This window comes from Bufo gargarizans, chromosome 6 (assembly GCF_014858855.1).
Source record: "Bufo gargarizans isolate SCDJY-AF-19 chromosome 6, ASM1485885v1, whole genome shotgun sequence".
In the NCBI taxonomy this organism is placed as follows: Eukaryota; Metazoa; Chordata; class Amphibia; order Anura; family Bufonidae; genus Bufo; species Bufo gargarizans.
The window spans coordinates 389,177,477-389,190,831 of NC_058085.1; the positions used below are offsets into that span (position 1 = coordinate 389,177,477).

Here is a 13,355-nt window from a genome sequence, read left to right on the forward strand (position 1 = left end):
TGCAGGGCTGATCTGCACAGACTGGATGGATGCAGGGCTGTTTATGTTTAGATGCCCTGCTCTAACAAAGGCTTTGATCTGCTGCTTGTTTGAATGTCCCTCTCTGTCACAGCATAATAGTGCCTGGTGATGGTATCTACAACAAGCAGCCAGAGAACAGCTGACTAGTCCTCAGGAGGCTTTGAGAAGCCAAGTGTCTCCCAGGTCCTGTTTGTGGGCAGAGCCGCCTCTTGTGAAGCTCTAACAGTCTGGATCTGATGCTTGTAATTAATTCTTGCACAGTTGATCACCGGCGACCTCATAGCTTCTGGTATTAAATGGAAAGCACCATATTTTTTTTTAATTATAGGGTTCATGGTAACATGACGTTGTTGCAAAATACTGGAAACCAAGTCCAAGCAACCCCTGGAAATATTGCAGTAGTTGAGATGCTACATGCCCCTTTTTTGTTCCCGTTGAAGTTGCACTGCCCCGGTGACTAAATGTCACATGAAAATGACCATAATTATATCAATTTTTGGCTAATATACAGTATCTCTATGTGTTTGTATAATAATTTTTTTTTCACCATAGGAAACTAATAAAGGGGTTGTCTGGTTTGCATTATTGATAACTGATCCTCAGTACAAGTCATCAATATCAGATTAGCGGGGTCCGACGCCGGGCACCCCTCAAGATCAGCTGTCTGAAGAGAACGCAGTGCTCCTGTGAGCGCCGCCTTCTCTTCGCTGTTTACCCGGTCACCGTCGGCATTGCAGCAGTGAGCAGGGTAATGACAGCGTAACACAACTGCTCCTGCCTATTGAAGTGAATGGGACGGATGTAGATGGCGAGCAGTAAAACAGTAAAAAGAACACATCGCTCACATAGGTGCATGCCGTCTCCTCATACGGCCGATCAGCGCTGCTGCCGGGTGTTGGACCTCCACTGATCTGAGATTGATGACCTATCCTAGGCCTAGTCAAAAAGATATGTAGGAGCAGCACACAAAGGTCTCAGCGACTGCACCAGCCACGCCGCAACCGCAGATCCTAGATAGATAAATAAGTAAAAGGCGACGGCAGCATCTCCGTCTCTTCTTTATTGATAGTACTTCAGTCATTTAAACTAGCCAATATACAACCAGATATATTCAAGTCTTTATTTACATAGCATTATATATTAATATGGGTGAGCTGGTGGTTATAAAGTATAAATGAATATGATCGGACTCAGTTATACAGCATCTATGTTTTTAGCCTTGTTTTAACTAGTCACTTTTTTCTCTCCCTCCTTTTTATAGATTCTGGGTATAATGCGATGGTGTGGACCGAGATACCTGGACTCCACTGCTATTAGATTGGGCATTTATACATACATTTATGTATGTGTTATTATCGATGTAGCCGAAACGTTGCATCTGTCGCTGTGTGTGCACATTTACTGAAGTACTATCAATAAAGAAGAGACCGGAGATTGCTGTCGCCTTTTACCTATTTATCTATCCTAGGCATAGGTCATCAATATTGGAAACCCATGATGTTAGATAGGCTCGTCACCGTCTGCCATTGGCTGCCCCCCCCCCCCCCCCCCTCGACACCAGAAATTTTCATCTGCGCATGGGGCACGGGGAGAAGCAGCTGCGGCCGTGCGAGGACCAGGAGCGGCACAGGGAGCGGGGAGCCAGGTAAGTAGATTCAGTTTGAGGGGCACGGGTATATGGGGGGCATTTTTTAGTCTCAGAGAACCCCTTTAAGCTGGGGCTGGGGATTTGGGCTGCGACACCCCTCACATGACCAAAGATTGCAGCGCAGCCATTGGGTCACAAGTTGTGACGACCATAACCCCAGAATTGCAAAAAATCCAGGATTGTTCCAGTGTCATAATTATGTAATTACAATTTTACAGAATAGCCAATGCAAATTGAAAAATAAATTTCCTACCCTAAGGGGTACGTGTCTCATCCACATGAATGTCAAGACCCAAGGTTACTTAGCAGAACATTGCCCAGAGCACCACACTGCCACCGCTGGCTTGTCTCCTTCCCATGGTGCTCCTGGTGCCATCTCTTCCCCAGGTAAGTGACCCTCACACCCCCGGCTGACCGCGTCATGTAAAAGAAAACGAGCAGTCTGCCTTCTTCCATTGCTTCATGGTCCAATTCTGATGTGTACTCATGTGTCCACTGTAGGCACTTTCGGCAGTGGTCAACATGGGCGATCTGACCGATCTGTGGCTATGGAGCCCCTTACACAGCAGGCTGTGACCCCCTGTGTGCTCTGACATCTTTCTATCATATGCAGCAGTAACTTTTTAGCAGTCTGTGCTATAGTATCTCTTCTGTGGGATTGGACCAGGCCGGCGCCTTCACCCCCCATGTGCATCAATGAGCCTTAGGCACTTGACTAAATGGATGTTGCCAGTCTTGTCCACCAGATCCCACCACCCCCAGCATGGCTACTTTTTAAATATAAAAAAAACCTTAAAATCTTGCAGCCAAAACAAACTCTAGGCATTACCCACCCAGCCCCAAGATGTCTAAATGAATGGAGCAGAAAGTAAAATTCATTTTATGACTTCACTTTACAGTAACTCAACCCTGGTAACAATTAAATGAGTAAAACTATTAATTTGTTACCTTTTTCTTCCCATTCTATGCTGAAAAAGCTTAAAAAAAAAAGTTTATTATATTAAAATGGGAGAGATATACAGTACTGTGTAAAGTCGTAGGCAGGTATGGAATACTGCAAAGTATGAAAAATGCTTTAAAAAAAATAGAAGTATTAATAATTAATTTTTATCAACATGCAAAGTGAATGAACAAAAGAGAAATCTGAATCCAATCAATATTTTATGTGAAGCCTTTGCCTTCAGAGCAGCATCAGGTCTTCCTGATGTACTTGGAGGAACTCGGCATGTAGGTTGTTCTAGACATCTTGGAGAACCAGTTACAGATCTTCTGTGGATGTAGGCTTGCTCCACAAGGCTGAAGTTGGTTTCTTATTCACATCATTTGTATTATTTTTTTGTTATAAATTTTGAGGAGACCTAATCCCAAGTAGTAGAAAAAGTTGCAGTGAGCTGTCCTTAAAGGGGTTGTCCAGGTTCAGAGCTGAACCCAGACATACCCACATTTTAACCCAGGCTACCCCCCTAATATGAGCATTTCATGCTCTAATGCTCTCCCTTGCCCTGTGCTAGATCGGCAGGCTTTAGGGAAGTGCTAAAGCCAGCCCATTAGTGGTGGTGACGTCATCGGGCTCACTGCTGGGTGGCTGCCTCCGCCTAGCAATCCCTATGGAGAGCCTGGTACGTCACTGGATCTCCTACAAATGCCTTCAAACGCCGGACAAAGGAGAGTATCGGAGCATAAAATGCTCTGATGCTCATATTAGGGGGCTGACTAGGTGAAAATGTGGGTATGTCTGGGTTCAGCTCTGAATCTGGACAACCCCCTTAAAGTAAATCAGTAGAAAGCGACATTAAAATACGAATGACGGGCACAAAAAGGGCATAAAAGTGGGCAAAAAAAGTGTGATTTAAAAAATCTATTGAATTTGGGCCAGTGATCTTACACTGCCAACATACCGAGGGTGATGCCCCTCATCAGATACAGTTCTTGTGCCAAGAACCTGTTCGGACCAGGCTTAACTCACATCTATCTAATGCCAGGCATTGCCCTCTGTATGTTGGCTTGGCGAGATCATTGGTCCGAATTCATTTAATTCTATAAATCACACTTTTTTGTACCCACTTTTATGCCCATTTTGTGCCCGTCATTTGTATTTTAATGCCGCTTTCAACTGATTTACGGTACTTTAAGGACAGTTCACTGCAACTTTTTCTATTACTTGGGATAAGGTCGCCTCAAAATTCATTAAAAAACAAAAATAAAAAAATACAAAGAAAGGCCTCATGCACACGACAGTTTTTTTTCACGGTCCGCAAAAACGGGGTCCGTGGGTCCGTGATCCGTGACCGTTTTTTCGTCCGTGGGTCTTCCTTGATTTTTGGAGGATCCACGGACATGAAAAAAAAGTAGTTTTGGTGTCCGCCTGGCCGTGCGGAGCCAAACGGATCCGTCCTGAATTACAATGCAAGTCAATGGGGACGGATCCGTTTGATGTTGACACAATATGGTGCCATTTCAAACGGATCCGTCCCCATTGACTTTCAATGTAAAGTCTGGAGTTCTTTTATACCATCGGATTGGAGTTTTCTCCAATCCGATGGTATATTTTAACTTGAAGCGTCCCCATCACCATGGGAACGCCTCTATGTTAGAATATACTGTCGGATATGAGCTACTTCGTGAACCTCAGATCCGACAGTATATTCTAACACAGAGGCGTTCCCATGGTGATGGGGACGCTTCAGGTTAGAATACACTACAAACTTTGTACAAGACTGCCCCCTGCTGCCTGGCAGCACCCGATCTCTTACAGGGGGATATGATAGCACAATTAACCCCTTCAGGTGCGGCACCTAAAGGGGTTAATTGTACTATCATATTCCCCTGTAAGAGATCAGGGCTGCCAGGCAGCAGGGGGCAGACCCCCCTCCCCAGTTTGAATATCGTTGGTGGCACAGTGTGCGCCCACCATCGCCCCCCCCTCCCTCCCTCTATTGTAATAAATCGTTGGTGGCACAGTGTGCCCCCACCATCGCCCCCCCCTCCCTCCCTCTATTGTATTAAATCGTTGGTGGCACAGTGTGCCAACCACCATCGCCCCCCCCCTCCCTCTATAGCAGTAACATTGGTGGCAGTGTGCCAACCACCATCGCCCCCCCCATCCCTCTATAGCAGTAACATTGGTGGCAGTGTGCGGTCTCCCATTCCCCCCCCCCATCATTGGTGGCAGCGGAGTTCCGATCGGAGTCCCAGTTTAATCGCTGGGGCTCCGATCGGTAACCATGGCAACCAGGACGCTACTGCAGCCCTGGTTGCCATGGTTACTTAGCAATAGTACAATTGTAGAAGATTCATACTTACCTGCTTGCTGCTGCGATGTCTGTGTCCGGCCGGGAGCTCCACCTACTGGTAAGTGAAAGGTCTGTGCGGCGCATTGCTAAAGAACTGTCACTTACCAGTAGGAGGAGCTCCCGGCCGTTCACAGACATCGCAGCAGCAAGCAGGTAAGTATGAATCTTCTACTGTTGTACTATTGCTAAGTAACCATGGCAACCAGGGCTGCAGTAGCTTCCTGGTTGCCATGGTTACCGATAGGAGCCCCAGCGATTAAACTGGGACTCCGATCGGAACTCCGCTGCCACCAATGATGGGGGGGGGGGGGAATGGGAGGCCGCACACTGCCACCAATGTTGTTACTGCTATAAAGGGAGGGGGGGGCGATGGTGGTTGGCACACTGTGCCACCAACGATTTAATACAATAGAGGGAGGGAGGGGGGGCGATGGTGGGGGCACACTGTGCCACCAACGATTTAATACAATAGAGGGAGGCAGGGGGGGCGATGGTGGGGGCACACTGTGCCACCAACGATTTAATACAATAGAGGGAGGGAGGGGGGGCGATGGTGGGCGCACACTGTGCCACCAACGATATTCAAACTGGGGAGGGGGGGGGGGTCTGCCCCCTGCTGCCTAGCAGCCCTGATCTCTTACAGGGGAATATGATAGTACAATTAACCCCTTTAGGTGCCGCACCTGAAGGGGTTAATTGTGCTATCATATCCCCCTGTAAGAGATCGGGTGCTGCCAGGCAGCAGGGGGCAGTCTTGTACAAAGTTTGTAGTGTATTCTAACCTGAAGCGTCCCCATCACCATGGGAACGCCTCTGTGTTAGAATATACTGTCGGATCTGAGGTTCACGAAGTAGCTCATATCCGACAGTATATTCTAACATAGAGGCGTTCCCATGGTGATGGGGACGCTTCAAGTTAAAATATACCATCGGATTGGAGAAAACTCCAATCCGATGGTATAAAAGAACTCCAGACTTTACATTGAAAGTCAATGGGGACGGATCCGTTTGAAATGGCACCATATTGTGTCAACATCAAACGGATCCGTCCCCATTGACTTGCATTGTAATTCAGGACGGATCCGTTTGGCTCCGCACGGCCAGGCGGACACCAAAACTACTTTTTTTTCATGTCCGTGGATCCTCCAAAAATCAAGGAAGACCCACGGACGAAAAAACGGTCACGGATCACGGATCACGGACCCCGTTTTTGCGGACCGTGAAAAAAAACTGTCGTGTGCATGAGGCCAAACTGACGAATAAGAAACCAACTTCAGCCTGGTGCTTCCTCCAATCCTTCTGTCTCTTCATCTAATCCCAGACTCCATGATGTTAAAGGGCTTCTGTCACCCCACTAAAGTCATTTTTTTTGGGGGGGGGGCTAGTTAAATTCCTTATACTGAGATATATGAAAATATAATGGTGTTACTTACTTTCCTTCAGCAGTTTCTTATAAAAACGATGACGTCTTCTCTTTCGGTGATGTCATCGGCGCAGGCGCACTGAGGGAGTGCTGAGGAGGCGAGCCTCCTCATCTCAGAGCGCCTGCGCCGAATGAACACAGGCGCGCAATTTTTGAAATGCTGACAGGGCCGGAGGAGGAGATCGCGGCTGGCCCTGTCAATCGACACGACGAGGGGGGCGGTTTTTTGCGGCGGCTACCAGCAAGTAGATGCCCTACTTGCTGGTAGAGACCTGATTTACATATTATAAAAGTTTGTTTTTATAAGAAACTGCTGAAGGAAAGTAAGTAACACCATTATATTTTCATATATCGCAGTATAAGGAATTTAACTAGCCCCCCCCAAAAAAAAAGACTTTAGTGGGGTGACAGAAGCTTTTTAAAATCAGAGCTGTGGGGGCCATATTATCACTTCCAGGACTCCTTGTTCTTCTTTACCCTGAAGATAGTTCTTAAAGGGGGTTTCTGATACTTTTATACTGATGACCCATCCTCTGGAGCGCCTTCTCCGTGCTCACCACACACAGCGCCGTACATTGTATAGCGGCTGTGCTTGGTATGGCAATCAGCTCCATTCACTTCTATGGGGCCGAGCTGCGCCTAGGCCATGTGACCAATGAACGTGACGTCACATGGCCTAGGAAAAGCTGCAAGAGGCCCCGACACTACTGTGAGTGCCGGTACCATCTCAAACAGTTGATCGTGGGGGTCCCAGCTGTCGGACCACTATCGATCAGATATTGATGACCTATGTATAAAATAAAATAATAATAATAAATAATAATAATATGACCAATATTAACGTCTCAGAAAACCCCTTTAATGACATTGGCCGTATGTTTGGGGCTGTTGTACTGTGGCAGAATAAATTGCAATTGTTTTTCACTTTGCGACAAAACTAAAAATATTTTAGAAATCATAACAAACATAAACAAAGATTTAACATATAAAATGTTTAAAGGGGTTGTCTCACGAAAAATATTCTACAGTTTTCAAATCAGCATCTGGATCTGAATACTTTTGTAATTGCATGTAATTAAAAAATTAGCATAGCCTCTGAGCTATTTAGTAAAATGTAGCTGTATAGCGCCACCTGCTGATTGTTGTTTGTTTTTTTTCTTAATTCTTTGGCTCACTGAGAAGGCCGCACATGCTCAGTTTCATCCATGAACTGCCTTCTGAGCTGTGATAGGGAGAGCATGGACACGCCCCCTAAGCTGTGATAGGGAGAGCATGGACATGCCCCCTGAGCTGTGATAGGGAGAGCATGGACACGCCCCCTGAGCTGTGATAGGGAGAGCATGGACATGCCCTCTGAGCTGTGATAGGGAGAGCATGGACATGCCCCCTGAACTGTGATAGGGAGAGCATGGACATGCCCCCTGAGCTGTGATAGGGAGAGCATGGACACGCCCCCTGAGCTGTGATAGGGAGAGCATGGACACGCCCCCTAAGCTGTGATAGGGAGAGCATGTACACGCCCCCTGAGCTGTGATAGGGAGAGCATGGACACGCCCCCTGAGCTGTGATAGGGAGAGCATGGACACGCCCTCTGAGCTGTGATAGGGAGAGCATGGACATGCCCCTTGAGCTGTGATAGGGAGAGCATGGACACGCCCCCTGAGCTGTGATAGGGAGAGCATAGACACGCCCCCTGAGCTGTGATAGGGAGAGCATGGACACGCCCTCTGAGCTGTGATAGGGAGAGCATGGACATGCCCCCTGAGCTGTGATAGGGAGAGCATGGACACGCCCCCTGAGCTGTGATAGGGAGAGCATGGACACGCCCCCTGAGCTGTGATAGGGAGAGCATGGACACGCCTCCTGAGCTGCAGCAGAATGGACACTCCCCTTGAGCTGTCAGCTTGATATAAATCTAGCAGATCAGTGAATGGGGAGATCTCTGGATCCATGTGAGGTACAGGGCTGGTTCTAGCTGTGTTAGAAAGAGATTGTCATTTACTATATGATGTCTGATTTTCATTTTTTACATTTGCCATGGGAGAACCTCTTTAAATCCTATAAAAGGGTTCATTTTCTTGATGCATTAAAAACACAATGCAAAACTCTGACTAAAAGAAAAATACTAAACTCAGGGTAAAAGACCTTGTATAATGTGAGGCTGTTGCGTTCTGTTTTTATTTATGTGTTTATTTTTGGGGGGATCCAATCCGTGCAGAATCTTCCAGGATGACCTCCCCCTGCAGTACCATTTCTGGCCACCAGAGGCCGCTGCTCCGCAGTCCCGTCTACTGGCCGCGCTGGCACCATAGAGCTGGTGCCCGGAAGTGAGCGCTGTGTGTTGGAGGCCGCACGTGGATACGGCGTGGACAGGTAGCCCTCAGAAATCATGGGGAAGACGGGGAAGCTCCGCTCCGGTACCGCCGGGAAAGTAAAGCGCTGGAAGAAGGGACACAGCAGCGAATCCAACCCACAGGCCAAGCGGCACCGGGAAGCTGCGAGAAGCCGGTTCTTCAGCCGCCCCTCAGGTGAGGACAGACAGCCGTGCTGGGACAGAGACTGGCACCGGTCCGCAAGATAGATGGGACTTTCGTCAGCTAATTTTCCAGATCACTGCTTACTGTCAGTGAATGGCAACATGGATTGTTTACATTCAGAGGTGCCCTGATGATCTCACGCTGGTACAGCTGGCACACAGAGGGTGCTTTGGGGATAACACTGGGGGTCTGATCACTGGGACTCTCCATGATCATGAGAATGGCGGTCCCATGTCCCCCCATTGGAGAGGCGGGTCAGGTCCAGCAAGCACACCACCGCTCTATGGCTCTGCTGGACATAGCCGGGGACAGCGCTCACAGATGTCCCATAATAGAGTGCATGCAGGTCTGTACCACCCCAGTCATACGTGGCATGTGAGACCTCCGAGGCGGTTGCATTGTTAGGACCCCCAGTGGTCCGGCAGGTATTTCCTATCCAGTGCATAGGGAGGAAACGGGTTATTGAAACACCCCTTTAAATGGTTTATCCCTCGTGGGGGATATGAATGCTAATGTGTGTGCTGGGGGTCTCCCGCTTGGGACCTGGTTCTGTTAGCGAGAGTGGACGTCTGTAGAAGACTGCGTCTGTTCATTCCTTTCTGTAGAGACTTAGGATCACCTGGAGTTCAGCATCCGGGCCCATAGCGCTTAGCAGCTCGAAGGAAGAGCGCAGACAGCTGGCGCATGCTGCCAGGACACCGCGCGGGCAGGACCAGTGTAACCAGGGAGCATGGGCAAGATTACAATGCACTGGAAGAAAAAAAAAATAAAGTGAGGAGATGAGTTAATAATTAAGAGAGGGGCGGTGCTGGGCTCCGAGATAATGGGCGCGGTTGGGCTCCAACGGACAGAGGGACAGCCCCTTGGGCTCCTTATAGAGGTAATTTGCATATTAATAAAAGCGATTTTTACCCTAAATGACAGGACAGATGGGAGTAAGACTAGTAGATTTTAAACTAAATCGTGGAGACTGATGTGATGGTGTGAAAATCGCTATCGCTAAAATCCAGGAGACAGAATCCCTTTAAAGGGGTTGTCTCATCTTGGACAATGGGGGCATATCGCTAGGATATGCCCCCATTGTCTTTTAGGTGCGGGTCCCACCGCTGGGACCTGCACCTATATCAAGAACAGAGCCCCGCAAGGTGGTGGCTGGAGGACTCCGATCTGGCCACCCCCAAGCCGGCTCCCCCTAGAAGTTTATAGGAGTGTACCGCGCATGCGTGGTCCACGCTCCCATTCATTTCTATGGCGTCGACGGAAATGGCCAAGCCAGTGTTTGTCTATTTTCGCCGGCCCCATAGAAAATAAATGGAGGCCGGCTGCTCATGCGCAGTGCTCCTTCCTTCACTTGCGGGGCTCCGTTTTCGATATAGGTGCGGGTCACAGCGGTGGGACCCACACCTATAAGACAGTGGGGGCATATCCTGGCGATATGCCCCCATTGACCATGATGAGACAACACCTTCAAGAGCTACACATGAGCTGTCGGATGACATGATTCTAAGAAAACACAGTCACAGCTTGCAAACGGACTGATTTTTAACCCCTGTATAGGGATGAGCGAACTTGTGTTTTCAAAATCATTTTTATTAAAAATATTCAGCTGTTTCTTAGAACAGGGGTAGTGTTGAGCGAACCTGCGTTTTCAAGTTCGGCGTACAATGGTCGGGTTATCTAAGAATTCTGTTATGGATTCCGCTACCACGGACCGTAACTTAGGGTCCGTGGTAGTGGAATCCGCAACAGAATTCTTAGATAACCCGACCGTGTATGCCGAACTTGAAAACGCAGGTTCGCTCAACACTACCCCTGTTCTAAGAAACTGCTGAATATTTTTAATAAAAATGATTTTAGTTCGAAATGAGTAAAATGTAATCCGATCAGAATGCCCCAGAAAGTTTTCATGGCCATTAAGGTGTAGCTATAGTTTACAAAAATATTTCCTTGTCGTAGTGACCTGTGAAAAGTTTTGATCAGTAAGGGTCCGCGTGTTGAGACCACCCCAGATTATTGAAGGAAGGAGGAGGAGTGCGTATTCACGAGCAGAAGATGGGTTTATAGACTTTCTCTGAGCCAGTCTTCAGCTAGCGCTTCTGCCACCGCGTTACGGTGCTCTGTGGGGGTCTCAGCAGCTGGACCTTTACCGATCAATGGTTTTGACGGGTCACTATGAAATGGCAAAGGTTTTTGAAGATGATAGTTAAAGGGGTCGTCTCTCACTTCGGCAAGTGGCATTTATCATGTAGAGAAAGTTAATACAAGGCACTTACTAATGTATTGTGATTGTCCATATTTTCTCCTTTGCTGGCTGGATTCATTTTTCCATCATGTTATACACTGCCCGTTTCCATGGTTACGACCACCCTGTAATCCAGCAGTGGTCGTGCTTGCACACTATAGGAAAAAGTGTTGGCCGACACTTGGAGCGCACATGGGCTGGTGCTTTTTCCTATAGTGTGCAAGTACGACCACCACTGATGGATTACAGGGTGGCCGTAGCCCCTGGAAAAAAGAGCAGTGTATAATGTGATGGAAAAATGAATCCAGTCAGCAAAGGAGGCAAAATGGACAATCACAATACATTAGTAAGCGTCTTGTATTAACTTTCTCTACTTAATAAATGCCACTTGCTGAAGTGAGAGACAACTCCTTTAAAGGGCTCCTGTCACCCCCCAAACAGCAATTTTCAGTATTGGACTTAATATAGTTGCTAATGTACGCAGAGTCCATATATACCCCTCTTACCTCTGGCTGTGCTTTAAATTCTTTAAAAAATAGTACTTTTGTGATATGCAAATTTCTTCACTACCAGCAAGTTGGGTGGACTTGCTGGTAGCCGCCGCATCCTCGGTCTAAAAAAACGCCCCCTCCTCCACTTGATTGACAGGGCCAATGAGCGCTCTCCTCATTCCGCTGGCCCTGTCTGCAGCTCAAATCCCGCGCCTTTGCCGTACTGGTCCTCATTCGGCGCAGGCGCTCTGAGAGAAGGACGCTTGCTTGCCTGCGCCGATGACGTCAGCCCTACACCCGGAAGACTCTGCGTACATTAGCAGTTATATTAAGTCCAATACTGAAAATTGCTGTTTGGCGGGTGACAGAAGCCCTTTAAACTTGAAGCCGCCCAGGTATCAACTGATTTACATGTCTGACTTCTCAGACCGCCTGATATCAGCTGTGATCTCTGGAAGGGGGGGCTTACAATTCTTTAAGAAGACATGATGTTACACAGCACCCGCTGGAGTAAATGATCACAGTGTGTCCTCCACACGGTGGAAGCTGCTCTTTCTAGCGGTTCTCCACTCTGACTAATAGAGGGGAGGTTTGTCTCCCTGTGACATCTATAGGCCCTGTACACTATATGTACACCGACAGGACCTTTTATGACATCCCCTTCTACATCTTTAGACCTTTTAATAAGGAGTTGGTTAATAAAGTTTTGGATGGCGTCTGTGGGAAATTTTGCCCATTCATCCAGAAGATCATTTGTGAGGTCGGACACTGATGTTGGAGGAGACGGTCGGGCTCGCAGTCTCTGTTCTGGCGTTAGATGGAGTTGAGGTCTGGGCTCTTTGAGGCCAGTCAAGTTCCTCCACACCAAACTCATCCAACCATGTCTATGGACCTCCCTTTGTACACTGGGGCGCAGTCATGCTGGAACAGAAAATAACCTTCCCCAAACTCTTCCCACAAAGTTGGCAGCAACAATTGCCCAAAATGCCTTGGTGCTGAAGTGTATGCTTAGTATGCCGACCCCTAAGAAACACCCCACAGCATTATCCCTACTCCACCAAACTTTACAGCCGGCACAATGCCGTCAGGCACATAAAGTTCTCCTGACATTCACCAAATCCAGACTCGTCCATCAGAACAAAGAAGTGCGATTGCTCAACGGAAGACGTTTCCACCAGTCCAGTGTCGACTTGCTTTACACCATTACATCTGACGCCTGGCATTGTGCTTGGTGATGTAAGGCTGGCATGCAGCTGCTCGGCCATGGAAACCCGTGCCATGAAGCTTCCGGCACAGCACACTTTGTGCCAGAGGGTGCACCTAATTTATGATGCACGCGCCGACCGGGGTAGATTTCCACCATCATTGACTCCTGTTTCCAGGTGTAAATGGTAAATTTGCCAGGGTCACGCTATTCCCCAGTGGCGAGGATGGCAAACAAAGGCCTATCCTTTTTTTTTTTTTTTATCGCAGAAAGGGGCCTTGCAACAATTTTTTATTTATTTTTTTGTTTACCAAATTGGCATTATTAAATGGCCCTCTTTTGTGTTGATGTTAAAAGGGGATTTATCCTCTAGATAAGTGATCAGTATCTGATCTGCGGGAATAAGACACCCAGAACCCCTGCTGATCAGCTGTTTGAGAAAGCTTCGGGGGTCCTGCGAGTGCCGCAACCGTGTCTCCGCTTTTTCTAGGCCGAG

At 47.9% G+C, this 13,355-nt stretch overlaps 1 protein-coding gene across 2 annotated transcripts in view; it reads left to right on the forward strand.

Annotated features, from left to right (window-relative positions):
* The first annotated feature begins 8,712 nt into the window (after nt 1-8,712).
* LOC122940158 (RRP12-like protein) overlaps nt 8,713-13,355 on the forward strand; it is a 54,521-nt gene continuing 49,878 nt past the window's right edge. For both annotated transcript variants that reach the window (XM_044296565.1, XM_044296566.1), the window contains exon 1: nt 8,713-8,913. In XM_044296565.1, coding sequence (XP_044152500.1) covers nt 8,775-8,913 — 139 coding nt within the window. In that variant the 5' untranslated portion in view covers nt 8,713-8,774. The remainder of the gene's footprint in view (nt 8,914-13,355) is intronic.